The sequence below is a fragment of the Calonectris borealis genome, chromosome 1 (genome assembly GCF_964195595.1).
Source record: "Calonectris borealis chromosome 1, bCalBor7.hap1.2, whole genome shotgun sequence".
Classification (NCBI taxonomy): Eukaryota; Metazoa; Chordata; class Aves; order Procellariiformes; family Procellariidae; genus Calonectris; species Calonectris borealis.
In genome coordinates, this window is record NC_134312.1 from 152455356 (window position 1) to 152474512 (window position 19157).

Sequence of the window (19157 nt, forward strand, 5' to 3'; positions counted from 1 at the left end):
AAGCCAGGGAGTTTGGACATGGAAAGATTGAAGACAGTCAATTTTCTTTCTCTGGGAAAACTTGCTAATACCTTATATAGCTGTTTTGTTGTTTTCTTTACCTCTGTTACTAATGAAAATAGGAAGCTGGTTACTTTGCACAGAATGGCCTGTGTAGGTTTTGAAGCCCTCAATGCATACGCCCATTTGGTCACCTTAAATGTTGCTGCAGTGTTTGGCTGTTTCTTTCAGGGAACTGGTAAGCCACTGCTTCTTCTTTTTATAATTATTTTAAAAGTTATTTCTGAGAGCGCCATCTCTCTGTGGTGCACAGTCTGATTGTAGAAACTACAGCACTTACAAATCACCTAATAAAGTCTGAAGAGCACTCTGGGATTCATTTGATAAGAGTGGCTATATAAATGAAAGGCTGTTAATTGTGTGGCTGGCTGCCACGTGCAGTTAATCCCCAGCGCAAAAGTGCAGCAAAATGCGCTTTGTGAGCAGTTCCGATCCAGAAATAACCGGGAAGGAAAGAACAGAAGCTCAGGGCTACCTTTCGGCTCTGTGATTTACACCGCCCACGAGGATATCTCGCAACATTGGCCATGTATTTTTCAGCTCGTTGCCAATCCTCATGCCATCGCTGAACTTGATACTGAGGCTGGGACTTCGTAATTCTATCCAGAATGGCGCGGTTCTCCTGGTTCACTCTCCGCAGCTCCTGCTTTCGTTTTTCTCCATTTAAACTAGAGGAGAAAACCATATAAGCAGAATCAAACTTTTCCGCGCTTGTTTGTGTTCCCGCACCTGGGAACCCAGAATGTGAAATAGCTGTCAATCTTGTGTCAGGGGAAAATTCGCCTAAGGTTTTATACCTCTCCTACAGGGACTTGCTCCTCCTTGATCTGCATTAACTGGCCCTTGCAACCCAATCCTTTTGTCCTTCTTAAGAGGATAATCTTTGTTTACTATCTTCCAAACGCAGCCCTGCCTATATGGGGGTTTCGTGCATTTTACAAGAGGAAAAATGCTAGTTTTATCTTGGATTAATGCCAACCCTCCAGTCTTGAAATTGCTGTAGTGTGGTACTGTAGGTGAGGGCATGGACGGTGTCTGAGTTTCAGTTACTTTGGTTTATATGTTTATTTTGTGTACAAACCAGATGCACCGAGTTGGGAAGCATGAAGGTAACAGAGATAAGTGTACTGCCTCAAATGCCTTGGAAACTTTCTGAGATTTCTTAGACTGTAATTTCCCAGGCAGCTGAGCTGATCTCGTAGCAGTCTCCTGCCACCAGAAAAGGGAAGGACTTGCTCTTTTCCTTCCCCTGTTCATCTCCCCACTGCTCCCAGCTGTGTGGTCTTCTCTACGCCTTGCACCAGCCCTGGAATTCATCACTTCGTAGGAAGTGGCAGAAAAACTACCCAGGTTTGTTTGTTTTTGTCGAATTAGTTTTCTGCTGCTGAATCAAGTTTAATAACTTAATGGAGAGGTTTGATGAAAACCAGGGTTGATCCAAAGAAAACAACAAGAGTTTGCCACTTGAATCAGGAAGGGGGAGAGGGAATGAAAAAGGGGAGGATGCTCTGCTCCTTCCATATCTTGTGGAATCACACCTTCAGCAGCGGAGTTAACTGACGCTTGTTGATACCTGCACTGATCTGGGTGTTATTCACCAGTGACAAGCCATAAGTGTTATGATGTGGATTTGCATGATGTGGACATGGCCAACTGTTTCAGATAATTTCTGCCTTCCCAAGGAACTGTGCAAATGTCAGAATATTCGTGACGGTGACGTGTAGTGAGTTCTACCTATGTCACTTGCACCTGAGCTGCATTTTGCTGACTGGAGACACTTTAGGGCCCAATGAGCAGTCAGTCTGTCATGAAGTAGTCTGTAAATGAATCACAGGAGGTAACAACCGCCACCTGAGTTATACAAACCATTCTCTTCACTTCAAAAGCCTGTCCCTGCTGTTGACTGGTTTTCTGTGCCCTATTCGGGGTGTGAATTTCCTCCTGAATCAGAAATATGTAAGGTGGTTCTCTCTAGTGATAAATCCTCAAGGCATATTTTGCTTAGTCTCCTTTGAGCAGTAAATTATATTTTGATTTCTGCCTGCTTCCTGCTCCACTTTTCTTTTTAATTTTAATTCTATTTTTTGCTCTGTTTTTATTTCATCTCTAAGCTTTGGATCTCCCTCTTTCCGGTAGTGTCTGTAGGAACAACTGGCAAAGTCAGCAGCAATGACTCACTTAGCAGGAACAACAGCTTTGCTGAGACATAATAGGTTTGCTTCATTTATTTCCCTTAAAGTAGGGCAATGTTCTCTCTCTCTCTCCCCACCCACCCCCCTTTTTTTCATTCCCTCAGTTATTAAACTGAAAAACTAATTTAAAGCCATCTTCTCTCCAACAGAGGGTAGGAGGAAAATGAGCCGGCATTGGATTTCATGTGACAGGGCAAGCAAATGGCTTTCTGAAGTGTTGATTATACCTTAGGCTGCCTTTTAAAATGTCCTCACAGAGCAGTTTATCCTTAGCTATGTTTGTCACTGGGAAGGTAACTTGATAACTACATAGAAATAGTGCTGCTGATATTACCTTTTGGCCTTATAGTCATTTTTGTTGTCGATTTGTCCCTTTGTTCTCATGATACAGGACATCTTCTCCAGCAGCAAACAGTTGTCTCTTTCGATGATGGAAAGTCGGTCTTCCTCCAACTTTGTGTACAGAAAGGATAAAGAAACGCTTCTGTTTTTACAAGGCCATAGCAAGCAGCAGTGATATACCATGGATACCTAACAGGGTGTTCAAAATTCCTGTCCCCTTGTCTACACAGAGTGTGACAGACGCTGATCAGGTAAAGCTCTGTGCTAATGTTGAGACAACCCTTTGTTTCACCATTTTAAAGGTGACGCAATGAGAGAAAGCCCTTTGCAATGCTGTGAATTTGACCCGGAAACACTTTCCTGCAACCACAGCAGCAGCCTGCGTGATTAGCAAATGCATTTCATCAGTATAAGCAGAATTTCTATAAATATTTGTCAATGTATTTTCCAGGGTCATCGTTATCATTTGTGTATCTAGCAGCCTTCATAGACTCTCATCAAAATCTAGGATGTTGTGATGGGCACTAACAAAACACATGATGGGGCTCATCCAGACTCCTCTGAAGTCCATGGGATTCTTTCCGTTACCTTCGAAAAGGTGGGCTTTGGATCAAATGGTAATTTTTCCATTGACTTCAGTGAGATTTGGATTAGGTCCAGTTGCAGGCCATTTTTGTCCTGGAGGGGTTGCAGGCTAGTGTAAGAAGAGAAGCAACAACTGGGTGTAACGAACAAATGGAGAGAGATGTATGAGGCAGTATAAGCTAGTTCTGTTCATCGTTAGCATGATTTTAAGCCTCTTTAAATTTGATTTTAAAATGGAAGACACTAATAATCTCAATCTCTGAAGTTAACTGTGTCAAAAGTGGAATGAAAATGGAAAGAGTCCGGTGGAGGAGGGAGAATCCCTTTAAATATCCTGGGGCATTGTCTAATTTGTAAAAAATGTTACCATATTGTTTTTCAAAGAACACCAATCCATGCTAAAAGTGTGTTTGTGGGAATTGGGAAGGAATGGGGGAGAAGCAAAGAGAAAAACTTATTTTCAAGGTTATCTGAGTCCCAAGAATGCCTTCTCCAGCAGGGCAGAATTGGAGGTAACCAGAGAGAGGCTGGATGGAGGAGAGCGGGGAAAGCAGACTTTTCATAGCTGGACTTCAATATCTTGTTCTCAAAAGCCTCTCAGAACAGAATCACTGAAGAAATACTCTTGTTTTGAGCATACTAGATCACTCTTCTCCTTTCTCCCTTTTTTTTCCCCATATTTGATTCTAGGCACCTCCAAAGACGTTGCATGTCCTGTATACAATGAATAGAAATCATGCTCATCCAGCTCTGATAGTTTTGGGTGGCTAATGTTAAAGTAGCAAGTTACTGTAGGGAATCTAGTGCATCTGCCTTGTTTGCTGGGGTTTATAACCAAAGCGGGTCAGATGCTGGTCACACTGTAGTATAAAGGTACCTAAAACCGGTGCATTAAGTAATCCCATCAGGCTCTGAATAACCTTGAGGAGAATGATTGTAAAGAAGAACTAGTTAATAGAGGATTGCAACATTAGAGGTTTGGGGTTTTTTTCTTTATTTCTGTAGCAGTTTGGAAAGGAGGAAGATGAGAAAGAGACTAGGACCACAGTCTCACTTCCATGTATTAGGACCTGTAGTTCAAAGGAACATGCCTTTGTGTGGGGGGGTCATGCAGTGCTTCATTTTCGAAGGAACTTTATCAGTGTTATTTTTACAGTAATAGGAAAGAATCAACAACGGCAAATGAATCCACGTCCTAATATAGCATATGATTTTATGCATGGGGGAGAAAGGAATTGTTTTGCTAGTGAAATGATTTTAAGGTGCCTGGGGATTATTATGTCGCACAGTGAGATGATAAATAATTTTAAGGAAATTAATTCTGAAGTCCTTACATGGGCTATGCTCCCATTGCCTGAGGGGCACTGTGTTGGAAATTAAGTCTTTGACAAGGTTTAGCTGCACGTATTTTCTACTGTGCTCACGTTTGGGCTTTTTTAATTGTTGTTGTTTCCTTTTAGTGAGCGGAGTTAATTAGGTAACAATTTATTTTCCACTCTCATCTTTTAATAAAAATTTGCCTCTTGGGAGCAGTAAGATTTTGAAGGATAACTGCCAGTCAAGGCTACCCATTGTTATTTCTTGTGCTTTGAATATGTTAACATCCTATTATTCAGTTCATTGCTCTGTGTGTATCTTGATGATTGTGCTATTCTTGTTATTTGCGATGTTTTTTTCATGGTTGTGCAGAAGCACCTTTTAGGAGGCTATTTGAACACTTTAGCACTTGTTAATCTGAAGCGCTCTGATTTCATCAATAATCATAAAGACAAAATAAGTTATTTAATGCGGCTGGGAGTGTGGTATCCATGATCCTGATAGTCCTGTCACAACAATCACTGCACCGAGGAAAAAAAAAAGGCCCTGAAATTGTGACCATCTGGTAGTCTCTTTGTTGTCAGTGAGAGGAGACGTGAAGGTAAGCATGCTAGTGCTCAGTGAAATAACCAATACCATACCTTCAGCTTCCCTAACTTCAGAAGAAGGTGGCCATATGTTGCAGGGGCACTTGTGTCCACTAATGGTTTTGCTGCCTGGATCTGCAACAGAAATGAAATGTTTATCCATTTTTATGGGAAATACCCTTGCATATCGTTACGGGAAATCTTTTCATTCTCGTGCTCTGTTTTGTTAGCCGGCAGTAACACTATTAAACATATGATTCATTATATCAGCAAAGCCAGACTTGCCCAGAAGAAGAGTAGTGGGAAATGAAAATGTTAAAGGCAGTTGTTTGAAAGTCTGCTGGAGATGCGAAGTGGTCTTTATGTTGGAGAAATGTAAAAATACATACAATCCGGTTACAGTGGTGTTGATGTTATGATACAGGAAAGACTGTCTAAGAGAAGGCAGGCAGTTTTTATTAGGCATCCAGGCAGAAATAAAAAGGCTTGTGTAAGAAAGCCCTAGGTACTCCTAAGCTGTGCCAGGTCTTCCAAAAGGGTGCACATTTAGGATGCTGCCAGAAAGAGGTAAGCAATACTGGAAAAGGACTTCTTGTGTTGAAAGTATGCCAGGGCCTCTTCTTATTAGCACTTAAGAATGATCATCAAAAGCAAATTGTGGATCTAATTATTCTAGTGGAGTTGGTAGTTCAGTAGCACAATAATATTCATCTCCATCCTGACCTAAATAGCCATGCAATATATGAGGAAGAAGAATAATCTGTGAGATGTCTTGGACTGAAGAAGCCCCATGGAAGAAAAGCTGGTAACGGGGAGTGGAGTGAGACAGGATTTAGAGGGGAGACCACTCTCTCTCAGACTGGGGTCCTGCAGGGGGTGAGACCGGATTGGTTAAAACAACAATACCACGATTTTTGTCATGAAATACATGTGATAAACATTCTCCCTCTGTCATACCTCATACTTGAACCGTTCCATCTCAGGCACAGTCAGTGATATAGAAAGAAGAGGGAAATACTTGCTATTTAAAAAAAGAGGCCCCTAAGTAAGTAGCAGGCACAGCACCAACGCAAACCCCACGCAGCAGGGCATGGGGGACCAAAGCACCGCCTGAGTACAGCAGAAGTCTTCCATGTCTCTTTCTGTAGCAGCTTTGTGTTGAGCCGAGGACCAAGCTTGAATCCCTGATGGCAGACCTGTCATACGTGCTACCAGGACAGGTTCCTTGCTTTTATAACAGGGCGAATAATTTAGAGCGTTGACTGGGACAATGTTTAGCAGTTTCTAGCTTCGTCTGAAATTCACTTGAACCGCTTGGTTTCTCGTGAAAACATTCAGCTGCTTTTCTGTGACAGTCATCTCTGAGGAGGTGGGATCCCAGAAGGGGGTTACTGCTCTCAACTCCACCTGATTTCAGGGGGAGATGAGAGCGCTCGTTTTAGTCCTTTCTGGATCCCATCATGTTAAGTAGCTGATATTTACTGGATAGCAGAACTAAACTTGGTAAATCTCTGAGGGTTTTGGTGGTTTTGGCTTCTGCTGCTGCTATCTCCTCTGCTTCTTCAGGTGCTTTAAATTCTCATGCTATTAAGTTACTTTAAAAATAACTTTAAGAAGACATGCAATTTGTAAAAGAGAGTTGTTATTGTATCAGTCAGTAGAAATCACTGGTGTGAAGAATAAAATGTGATATTTATGCAAACTCTGATTTTAATTTATAGATATGCAAACTGTTTCAAACTTGAACAACAAAAGGTGGGTTTAGAAACAACATTTCTCCATGGAATTCATTTTCTGAAAAGCGTTATGATTAATTTCTCTTCTGTCCTTATATGCACAACTGTAAAGGGTAAAACCTGGTATTTTTTAAGCCCACTCTAATCTCTATTGTGGCACTTTCCAGAGCCATGGTGGTTTTGGAGCCATTTTATATTTAATTCTATGCAGAACGTTGCAGAAAGGAGATGTAACTCTGGTGTTTTTCCCCTGTTCCTTTCTTCCATAAAGAAAATAACAAAATTATTCAGACTGGAAGTATTTGCTCTTGTGTACATAGAAACATGCTGGCATATTTTTGTACCCTTGCATCATGGAGAAGATTATAACTTATCCATAACCATTGCCATATTTTTAGTGATCTTTTCCAAGAGATGTACCTTTTCTGGGTTTTTTGTATGTTACTTTTTTTCTTCCTTGCTCCCTATTTTTCCCCTTTCTCTCTTGCTCTGTTTTTTGGTGGTGTTTTTTTCTTTTTTTTGTGAGCTCCTTCAATGCAAAGCCTGCATATCACCAAGCAGAGGCCCTTACATTTTCTCAGAGCGATCCCTGTCTCTCTTGGCGGAGCAAAAGCCTCTGCCACGTGTGGGCTGTGTCATTCAGGACAACCTGCCGAATTGCCCTGCTGCCTTCAGTTACCCCAGCCCGCAGGCTCCGCTGCTCCGGTAGCTGGCGTTCACCGCAGCAAGCCTGAACTTATGCCAGTGGAAGGCACGGTGAAATTTCCGGGCAACTAGCGTGGGAATTTAGGAGCGCGCCAGCATGACAACACAGGGACACTTGAAAAGGCCGCTCTTTGGTCACCGGAGACCTTGTTAGTCATTGCTTCATCCTGGTGTGAACCCTGTAATAAGGAACAAAATTCTGTACCTTCTAAGCCATCCTTTGCCCAACATGATAGTTACTCTTTCTCTTTGCTTGCACTCAGAAATTAACATTCGTGTTTAATCCAAGAGCAGAGGAGTCGTGGGAAATGTTTTGTTCTCTATAAATACATTTCTTCACTATATATCACGATGATATCTAACCTCTATTCTTGGCCTCTTAATGCCTTAACGCATGTATGAGGCGCTCTGTGCGCTGAACAAAGGAGAGTTCTGTATGCACAGCGGATGCCGAGAGTATTTCAGCTACACTAATGTCAGTTCCCTGCGTTAAAAGAGACACTGTTTAAATAGCCATGCTTATATACAGTAGCAAGCCTCTTGAGGTTAATTCACACAGAAGGAAATTTATTTATTTATTGAAATATTGTCAATCTGGTTAGAAAAATATGTCAAATTCAATTCTCTACCTCATCTTTAACTTTTTTCCACCTGCAAGTCAAATTATGGGAACAATAGAAGGAAGGAAGGAAGGAAGATATTTTTATACAGTTAATGAAACAGACCCGGTCTGGAAATCATGAAGAACTATTTCTTCGTATTACAGCTAATTATATTGTGATACAATCTTCCTAAGGTAGCAATACAGTTGAATCATCGCTGATGGTATTCACTACTTACAGATTTTCAAGAGGGAGCAGTCCTGCATTATTACTGGTTTGGAGCAGATGACTGACCAAACCTTTTTCACTTCTAAATTTGGTGAACATCATTATGATAACTCTAAACGGATACAAAAGCTATACCTATATTTGCTGGATATTCTTAAAATGTGTCTCCTGCACCTTACTGCAGATCAGTAGCTTTCATAACAGCATTAAGAATGAGTAGAGAGATGCTGTAGCCTTTTTGAGTAAGATTATTCTTTCATGAAGGCCTCTGCTCTTTATCAAACAGTTGTACCTACCCTTTTCTTGTGTTCTTCATACTTTGCTTTGTCCCATTTTAGCTGAAGATATTTGTTGCCACATGGTAAAATTGGCTGGTAGGCTCGATGCATCTTGCACAAAATAAAGCATCTCTGAATCTGAGCTTTTTTTTAAAAAAAAGTATGAGTAATACCAGTCTGAGCCTTTCCTAAAGCAAAGCCCTGGAGACTTGTGGTATGTTTGTAGCCGGTCACGTGGGGGTTGTCATGGCATCGCTGCTCAGAAAAAGAATGAATAGCTGGTGGTAGCATTTCAAACAATATATTTAATGAATAGCAAACAAGAACTGAATGTTATAGCAAAGCATTCCACGGAGTATTTTATTCATCTGTAAAATAGATTACCAATTATACTTCACTAGCTAGACCTACCTCCCGCTGATGAAGGAAAGACAGTGGTGTAAGCTATTAATAATGCTTCGCACACTACCGTAAATATGCAAAGGACTATATAATGGGCTATATTTACTGAGCCTTGAATTGAACTGCACGCCTCAGTAATGCTCCGAGCAAACTCACAGTGGGAGGTGTCATCCTTTGTACTGCAATAAGTTGTTTAAAACATTTTTTTTCATTGATAAGTATGCACTTTTCAAAAGCCAACAAATGTGTTCATAGCGAAATAGTTCTCTTTTTTAATAGCCTTTCCACCTTTCTTTATCTGCATGTCATCTCATTGCTAATGAGTTACGGAAAGCTCAAACAGATGTGCATAGGCCAGTTATTTACCAAGTTGACCACTGGTTCTCACGCAGGGCCATCTTGGCTTTTGTTCTTTGTAGGCTACGTTTGGCAGGGAGATGAACGGGCAAAGATGTTTTCTCAGGCCCACCTGAAAAAGGAAAAGGTGCTTCTGCTCATTCAAGCTCAGCTTGGCCTCCTCCAAAGCTGGGCTTGAGCTGACACAGTTCATTTGACGTTTCTGCCCTTGTGGTGCAGAGCACCCTGAAGCTGGGTCCAGCAGGCTGCTGAAGGACTTTGCTTTTGGCTCATGCATTTTCTTGATAAGGCCCGTAGTTCCTAAGGAGAAGACTTGAATTGCAACTTGAAGCTGTCATTGGAACAGGCTGCCCAGGGAAGTGGTTGAGTCACCATCCCTGGAAGTATTTAAAAGACGTGTAGATGAGGCGCTTAGGGACATGGTTTAGTGGGTATGGTGGTGTTGGGTTGACGGTTGGACTTGATGATCTTAGAGGTCTTTTCCAACCTTAATCATTCTATGATTCTATGATTTTAAAACAGGTAGGATAACGCATATTATATAAAAGCACTGGGGCATTGGGAAGTAAGGAGGGAACCTATGGCTGACAGTACCAAAATTTGCTAACCAGAATGGGTCTGTGCAAGGATGAACCAGGGGATATTCCATTTTAGCACAAGGCTGTTCATGCACGTTGTTCTTATACAGCATCTCATGTGGGTGCAGGGGAAGAGCAACACATGTATCACACAACTACCCAACACAGAATCAGGGCCAGTGCTCTCTTGAATCTGTTTCTTGATTAACTCTTACATTTCAGTAGCAAAGTAAGGTTGGATATAGGGGTTTGTTATTTTTATTGCAGTTGATGTGAAATGGTGCTTAAACAACAGAAGCAGACATAAAATTAAAACCTTGATACATACTCATTTTGAGCTGTAAAGCATACACCCTTATTTTCAGACAAAGGATGGACGGAATTGAAGAGTAGGTTTTTCCAGCTGCTTGGGTTCTTATTATTTTCCTGTTAATATAACAGGAAGATGTGGAGAGTGTCAGTAAAAATAATACAGAGTACAGAGTTGAAATGCATTTCTTCAAATATATGTAAAATCTAACTGTGCACACAATACAATTATATTTTGCTCTTGAACAAGTAGAAATACTTAGACCCTCATTTGCTTGGCAAGGTCTTGGCCTCAGTCTTTTAAATGCTACATGTGTAATGACCTGTTATGGACAGATCCGAAAGGAATCTTTTAATTGATTTTGATGAAGCCCTTAAAATATAAGGAAAACTTAGCCTCTTACATTGATGGAACCATGGCCCGCCAAGAAATTGAAATCACTTGGCATAATTTCCCAGCTGCTTCTCAATTGCAGTTTGTGACAGAAGGAAGTGGCTTTAAACTTCCTCTGTCATTGCCTGTGCTCCCTCTACCCTCAAAAGATGTGGACCGTATATGCATTCATTCTAAATTTGGGTTTGGGTGGGTTTTTTGGTGGTGGTGGGTTTTGTTTTGTTCTGGGGTAAGGAAAGCAAAGCTCAACAGTTTCAAAATTGACTGTCTTAATGTCGAACTACCTGAGGTCCAGCAGGTCCTTTTGTCAGAAGATGGTGCTGGAAGACAGGAACAGCAGGTCCTACCTCTTTCTAATTTCACAGTCTAAACTTACAGCTGCAACAGGGGTTCTTTAGAGTAGCGTTTTAACCCCGGTTTAACCCCAGCCGGCAACTAAACACCACGCAGCCACTCACTCACTCCCCCTGGTGGGATGGGGGAAAGAATCGGAAGGGTAAAAATGAGAAAACTCGTGGGTTGAGATAAAGACAGTTTAATAGAGAAAGCAAAAGCCGCGCACGCAAGCAAAGCAAAACAAGGAATTCGTTCACTCCTTCCCATCGGCAGGCAGGTGTTCAGCCATCTCCAGGAAAGCAGGGCTCCGTCACGCGTAACGGTTACTTGGGAAGACAAATGCCATCACTCTGAACGTCCCCCCTTCCTTCTCCTTCCCCCAGCTTTATGTGCTGAGCATGACCTCATATGGTATGGAATATCCCTTTGGTGAGCTGGGGTCAGCTGTCCCGGCTGTGTCCCCTCCCAGCTTCTTGTGCACCCCCAGCCCGCTCGCTGGTGGGGTGGGGTGAGGAGCAGAAAAGGCCTAGGCTCTGTGTAAGCACTGCTCAGCAGTAACTATATCAACACTCTTTCCAGCACAAATCCAAAACAGAGCCCCGTACTAGCTGCTATGAAGAAAATTAACTCTACCCCAGCCTAAACCAGCACACATTTCAGTGCTTAGCGAAAGCAGATTCGTGAAGTATCCTTAACAAACCAGAGGACTGGACCTACTACCTCTACAAGATAAAACAGATATTTATGAAACACTTATTCTGTAGGTTATACAATTTTATGAAGTGACAGCCATGGGAATTTCCATGTTGTGTGCAGAAGGACTTGCATATAATTTCTTGATAGCAAAAGCTACTTGCTGAAGAAGAACAGATGAGAAATAAGTAGATAATGAATGTAAGAAGATTTTTGCAAAAAAATGCATTTTCCAGTATATATCAAGACATGTATACATTCAGCTTTCACACAAAGCAGAGAGTGTTTTCTGCAGTATAAAAGCAAGGTGACAATGCCAGTCTACTTTTTGAATGTAGCAATCTTGGAGTGTGCTGAGCTTCTTTTCTGAGATCTCAGCACCCTACGGCTCTCATATGTTTCTGGGTTTGGTTTTTAATCTCTTTTTTCTTTTGGTCTGATTTTTGAGCAAACCTGTTCACATAATACATGACTGTAAGTTCTGCAGTTGGTATTGCTGCTAGGAATTTGAATCTTGAGTTACTTCCCCCTGCAACTGTGTTGCAAGGTTAGTGAGTTGCTGCCCTTTCCTCTCTTACCATCTCAGCCAGAAGGAGAGCTCGGGCTGGCTCAGGAGCTACCTGCTACAGCAGCTGCTTATGCTTATGGCCCAATTACAGAATAAGTTAAAGAAGATGTTTCTTCTCCTGCTGCACTCCCAATATAGATCATGTTTTTGGAGGTACTGTTGCTCACTGTGACCAGAAGTGCCTTTTCCACCATTTGCTTTTGCTATGAACTTTGTATATACAGTAAGAAACTGTAAGAGGCAGAGTGTACATTTGCTAAAGCTTTAAAGGTTTTCTGTATGTGTGAAGAGGAAAATAAGTCCTTATTTTTTTGCTGACAGCTTTCCTGGTTATTTTAAAGTCAAGGCAATTCCTCACTTTATTCTATGAAGTGTTTGACCGACTTCGCGCACATACATAGATTGAACTGCAGGATTGGAGTAATTTGTTGGTGTGCTTGAGGATCAGGCCCAGTCTCCTTTCATTCATTGCTTGTCCCTGGATGGGCATTTGGAGATGCTGAGAGAAGCCAGGTTTTTTTTTGGTTGGTTCAGTATGTTACATGATAGGATCCAATGCTGTGACTTTGACCCTGCGAGCACACACCCTTATCATGTAACTCACAAGCAAACCACCCGACTGAAGAGTCCATCAGTAGTCAGGGGGATAAAAAAAGCAACTGGAAAACCTGCTGGAGTGAGTGGGACCTGCTCCGTCTGTGCACGCAGCATACCTAGCCGCTTCCATCTAAGGGCTGCCTGCAGCCACGCAGAGTGTGTCTTCGTGCGTATGTGTGCGGCAGAGCACGCCCTTCCCAGTGTGGCACGAGCGCTTGCTGCGCTGAGTGGTGCAAAGGGAAGGGGACGTGAGGGCTATGGCTCCCACTGCAATACAAAAGCAGATTTACCAGATGCTTCCTTTAGACTTGACCCTTTCTGGAAGCTTTGAGCAGGAATTATTTTTTGGCTGGGAGAAAAAAAAGGTTGTTTCCCACTTATTGTCTGAGAAATTGAGAGAAGGGAAAGGGGGTGGGAAAAGAGGAAGAGGAAGGGAAAAACATTGCCATAATTATATGCAGTTTTATTTATATATACATATGTTTATGTCTACATACACAGTTTTAAATCTTTCAGACAATGTTTGGTAAGATCCAGGATTCCCTTGATCTACAGCAAAAATGCCAAGTAGACTAGTGCTGATAACTGATTTTCCTCAGTGGTTTTAATGTGGGAGGAGGGCACGAGGGAGAGGAGAGGACTGTCGGCTGACTGACTGAGCTTCCGCGTCGAGGTCAGTTTGCTTGTGCAGTAGTCCTGAGCTTTCTGAGGAAGGCTGGTCTTACGGTGCGGGTGCTATGGAGCACGCACGCAGAGATGAGGCCAGGGCCCCGTCCCCCACCTTTGCCTGAGGAGGGGAGCGCTTTCTGGGTAACCCCAGAAGGTCCCGGAGAAGGTAACTGGGAGCAGGCTGTTGCTGCTGAAAAGCTGGTCTGTAGCCAGAGGCCAGCACGTCCTGGGACAGAGGGCCGGGTGAATTGGCCCGGCAGGCCCATCCACTCCAAGGCGAGCATCTGCATTCAGCCATGTGCCCTGTCTGCAGAGGGAACTTAACCTTTTCCTGAATACAAATGTCACTGTAGCGATGAGAAGTTTTCTGGTGTGGGCAAGCTGGAAGTGTTGCTGATTCTTTGTCTGGCAGTTTTTTAATTTGTGGGTCTCTCCTTTGCATCAAACCCTTGTCAGGCTTTACAAGATCAAACCTCAGCCTACTTGTCAGCACGAGGCATAGCTAAATTTGCGGCTGGAATGAGGGCAACTTGCCAGTGCGGGCAAGGCCCACGTTGCTGGAAGAGAGGTGGTAGCCTCCTACGAGCAGCCCAGAGGAGAAAACTTGGAGGGGCCTGAAGCATAGCAACCTCCTAAGAAGCAGCAAAAGCTTTCGGCTAAAAGCAGATGCCAACAGAAACATTGTTTCGTGTATTTGTAGGTGGGTGCACGGTGGTGCACACGTGTTACGGGAATGGGCTGTGATTAGCATTCCCTGTGTGAATGCTGAAGACTGCAGCAGGACGTAGGCGCCTCTGCCCAGCGGTGCGCACCTCGGGCAGACCTGGCCCCTCCACTCCACAGGAGGCACGTGATAGCAGATGCCAGTGTTAATTCTTGTTGCTTAGTGGTTTAGGTTTGTTATAGTGCTTTCAGGGCTTATATTACTTCTTACTGCTATAAACATCCAATTGCTTTATAATGGCTAAAACAAGTTAAGGGAGAAAATGAGGAATTATTAGTTATAATTTCATTAGGTCCTTGGATATGTGTTCTTTTTTTCTCTTTCTTTCTCCACTCCATCCCACAGACCTGGATAACCTTCAAAAACCACTTGTATCCCCATCTTCATTTTTGATTCTCCTTCTTTGACCTGAGAAATAATTGAAAAGTACCCAGAGAAAGGCACTGTGTTTCCCTGAATGCAAGCACTGTCTAAACATGAACCCTGGGCTCTTCTTCTAAACCTATTGGGCACATAGAAATCAGCTGCTTAAGGGCCTGGGTATGATTTTTGGGAAAAAAAAAGCTCTGAAACTCTAATCTAGTTGTACCTGGCTCTCTCTCCCCACTGGCCTGGGGAGACCTCCCAATTGCAAAATGTCACCAATACAATTAGTCTTGTCATCGGCCAGTCAGATGCAATAAGCCAGCACACTGACAAGAACTGCTAGTCTTACCTGTGTGTCCTGCTGCTATTCAGCCTGTTCCACACAAGCGGGAGAGCAAAGCGAGTCTTGCAGTCCTGCCTTCGGATTTAGCCTCTGGCTTACTTGGATTACTTACTCTGGTTTGCTGGCAGAGAGGCAGCACGTTACAAGGTTCTGGCACTCTGAGGAATACCTCATCCAAACCCTCTCTCTGCCCTTTTTTTTTTTTTGGAGTGAGAGCAGATGTCTTGGACAGGCACGTTTTGTTCTTCTTAAGGGTTTTATTGGGCTCCATAAAGCCAGAATGGTCAGTCTCTTCAAATGAGGCTCAAAGACAATGCTAGACTATATTGGGTAGAGGAAGAAATCCTTTGCGAAGATGGTGCAGGGGGACCTGCAATTGTGCCATTTCCAGCAGAGTGACAAGAGCGCTATGCCAGCTTGAGATGGGATTAGCTGGGTGCATTGGTTTCAGATTATATATCTTGCCTTCTGGTCAGACACAGGCAGATAACATTATTCTCAATAGCAAATTAAATTTCTGTTTGTTTAAACAATGTCATGTTATGGCTTCTCTCTGAATGCACATAAATACCCCCATATGCAAATTAAACTTTCCCACTGGGTGCAAGACGAATAAGCTCCTGGGTACAGGGAGCATATTTTGCTCTTTGACATTTGTGCTTGTTCGATGAGTGACCAGACCTTCCATCTGTGGAACTTAGCTGAGATATCACAGCTATTTCCAGCAGGTGGCAGATGATAATCATGCTAGTAACCAAATCTGGGTACAAATGATGTGTTTTCCAGACTGTTTATTCAGATATTGACTTAAATATACACACTATATAGTGGCTATAAATGTGTTTCCACCAGCAATAAAATAAGATTGCATAATTGGAGCCGATTAGTAGTTACCCATGATAATATGTAATTAAATACTTGGGAATCAAGTGTGGTATGATTTTTTTTAACTCAGCTTTGATTTTTTTATCTCCCAGATCAGAGAAATTGCTTCTATTCCAAAAACCTCCAAATAACCAGCTGGCTAATTGTATTTCATGGTATAAGATTATCTTTGCTCATGTACTGTGATGGGAGAGAGCTCCTCCATGCAGTCATGCCTGGATAATTAGCCGATGCTTTAAAGAATTACATGCTAAAAACATGGTGCTGAATTGCGCCACATTGCCTTTTTTGGGTAGCACCTCGCCGGCAGTGTCGCTCTGCCTGAGTGGTACTACTGACTGAGAGAGGAGTTTTTTCAGATTAGCAGTCCCTAATGAGGACCGGATTTTGCTACTTTTGCTCTCGTTAGTAGTTACTCACACATATGAGTAATCCTAGTGGGTTCAATGGGAGCTATTCACCATGCAGGGAGAGGGTAGCATTTGCAAGCTGACCCACCAGTGTTGCCTTCAATGGGGTTTTTGAGCAAATGGAAGACCACAGGATCTAACCCATAGTAAACACGTGACTACATGGAAAAGTCTATTCAAGGTTTATAGCTGCATGTGGGATAGCTGTGTCACTCACGGCGCCGGCTGTGGGTGAATTATGCAAAGCTTCCCAAAGTCAATGTAAACTTTATAGCATCTGTCATATATAGCTTGCTTATACCACAAAACTGGGACATATCTGGGAGACAGAGAAGTGTTTGGTTTATGGGTGGTTTTGGGAGATGTTGGTAGTATAATCCCAGTGGCTTCCCTCTGGGGACTGTACAATCCCCTGAGGTGGATATGAGGGAGAAGATGGGGTAAGAGCTCTCCTTGCAGTCCCCTCAGAAGAGATACTACTGGTGCTGCTAAATTGAGGGGGGCTGAAGCTTTGCCTTGGAGTTGGAGAGTAAGGATGGAGTCCTGTGTTGTCAAATTAGTTCTCATAAAGAACAGAGAAGACTGCAGATGAGCTGGTGACATAAAAGCAAAGAAGATATGAAAGTGATGATTATGGCTGCCAATATGCAATGACTTGTGAAATATGGGTGTTTATATGCCTGCTTGCATAACCACATATTTGTAAACAGCAGTACCCAGTATTTTAAAAAAAAGTAGAAAGTCCCATTGCTGCTCAGTTTTTCTTTCTCAAGATCATTTGCTGTTTTCACTTAGTTACAGCAGTTCCACAGAAGGCTAATGTGGGAGAGATGAGAATGGATGCATACTTATTAAACTGCAGTAAAATTCACCACATTTCATTCTTGTACATAATCACTGGGTTTTTTTTTTTTTGTCTGTAAGATCTTAATGCCGTTTTATTACATTATAATCTTTTATGGAGGGATAAAGGGATTTGTTCCTTAATAGGAAACCAAAGTTTATAGGCTCAAGTAAAGCAGATATGACCCAGAACACAATGCTTCTATGAGTTTAACCAGAAGGTGTTTCATGTTGCTAAACTTCATTGGAATCCTGAACATTCTGCGCTTGCTGCTGAAATTTTAACATAGTTACATTTTTTAGGAGGACACTAGACTGACAGATTTTTAGAAGTGATGAACAAGAATTAAAGGAGCAAAGTGCTCTTTAAAAAAAAAAAAGATTAAAAAAACATACAACATGAAAATTAGTTGTATTGTCTCAGCTATTGTAACAACCAGTTCTCACTGGCCCCTTTTTCCTGTAATTAAAGCCATTTTTCTTTTCCCCCTTCTGGCCTCTTCCTGGCCCAGTGTTCCAGCAACAACCAGCAAAAATCTGAGATTTTTTAAAAAGGCAAGTAGTAAGAACAACAGGTAGACATGCTTTTCTTCCTGTACTGAGGGGTCACAGTGGAGATCTTTGCTTTAAGCGTAGTAACCGCAGTGCAATCCCCAGTTTTCCTGCTTCTGATGCACAGATCTATTTTTATCCTGTGTGTGAGTGCCCCATGCATGTATATACTGGTACACACACCCCCCCGGTTCAGTAACAGTCATCTCAGTAGTGTCCACTCCTTCCCATGTTTCTCCTTCAATTAAATTTTGTCACTTTTGTAATTTTGTGAAATCTGTGCTTTGTTGTCACTGTTGCTGACATTTTGCTAATGAAAACTTTCTTCTTGTCATCGTTCTCTTCCTTTCCTTCTTTCATTTAGTATAATGGCCAAAGTGTTTCTCTGCCAGACTAATCATACAAGCGATTTCATTACTGTTTCTTCATTCCTCTGTAGCTATGTCAGATGCAAACTTAGCCCTTGGAGACACAGGTAATCACAGACTCATTCTTAATTTCCTACTTACATAGGTTCATTATATTTCTGCCATACTTCACAATGCATGGAGACTGGGGGAAGGACTGCAGCCCTTTCCTGACCAGTTGGTTGGTTCTAGGACTTCAGGAGCAAAAAAACCCCGACTACTTTTACTATCTTACTGTGAAAGGTATCACTGCAATTTACCACTCAGTCAGGGAGTAAGATTCAGAGGCACTACTAAAGACATCTTTGCCTCCCCACTCACTTTGCCAGACATAAATGTTTATTGGGTCACCCTAGTCAGAGTCGTCATACCATGCAGCATCTCTATATGGATAGTAGCTGCCTTTAGGCCTGCTGTAGATATTACTAGTTGAAACTACCTATGTCTTCCTAAAATTCAATCATAGTATCTTGCTCAGTCATCACATCATAGTCTTGCTTTGTGTTACAGTGATACTTCATTAGGTTTGTCTTAAATATGTTGTTCCTTCACATAAATATAGGTAGCAGCTTTGTGGTACCCAGGGGACTGTAGGTTTGTATTTTGTTAGTTTCTTGCATAATGCAAAAGATGATTAGAAAGCTTCTTATATTCTGTTTCCTCCCGAGAGAAAGCTATCATGTAGATCAAGAGAGGAAATGATTTCCTTGCTTGGCACAAATGAGTCACAGAAAATGACCTTCTTTGTAGTCTAATTTAGACCCAAGAATCCTCTGAAGAGCTGATAATATAAACCCATATGGCTTGGATGAAGAAAAGTTGGAAAAGATATTGTCATTTACAGACTCATCCACATCTTAAAAAGCAGCATTTCACTTCGCCTAGATTTTTTGATCAGACTGCTAGCAGCTGCAAACCTCATGTTGCCTGCACATGTTATCTGTAATACGCACACACACATGTGATATGCTGCTGCTGAGGTTTCATTTCAACAATGGAGATATTGAAAAAAGCAATGCACATTCTTTGGCCGTTTCTTGTAATGCGTTTAACATCTTTAAAAATACATATTCATGTGAGTTTTGAAACATT

General features: G+C 42.1%; 1 protein-coding gene across 1 annotated transcript; it reads right to left on the minus strand.

Annotated features, from left to right (window-relative positions):
* Nucleotides 1-2161: 2161 nt before the first annotated feature.
* On the minus strand, nucleotides 2162-8766 carry CFAP97D2 (CFAP97 domain containing 2). The gene is made up of 3 exons (XM_075138722.1): nucleotides 8651-8766; nucleotides 5138-5218; nucleotides 2162-2705 (listed from the first exon to the last, which is right to left on the minus strand). Exons 1-3 carry the CDS (start codon nucleotides 8741-8743, stop codon nucleotides 2583-2585), a joined length of 297 nt encoding a protein of 98 aa, XP_074994823.1. The 5' UTR covers nucleotides 8744-8766; the 3' UTR covers nucleotides 2162-2582.
* Nucleotides 8767-19157: the final 10391 nt, after the last annotated feature.

Bases quoted from the DNA above. Each gene is read 5' to 3' on its own strand.
- CFAP97D2 (XM_075138722.1), bottom strand. From the start codon at position 8,743: ATGCATCGAGCCTACCAGCCAATTTTACCATGTGGCAACAAATATCTT. The intron at 5,219-8,650 runs GTAGGTACAACT...TTTCTGTTGCAG, and splicing joins ATGAAGAACACAAGAAAAGG to ATCCAGGCAGCAAAACCATT. The intron at 2,706-5,137 runs GTATGGTATTGG...CTGTACACAAAG, and splicing joins TGAAGTTAGGGAAGCTGAAG to TTGGAGGAAGACCGACTTTC.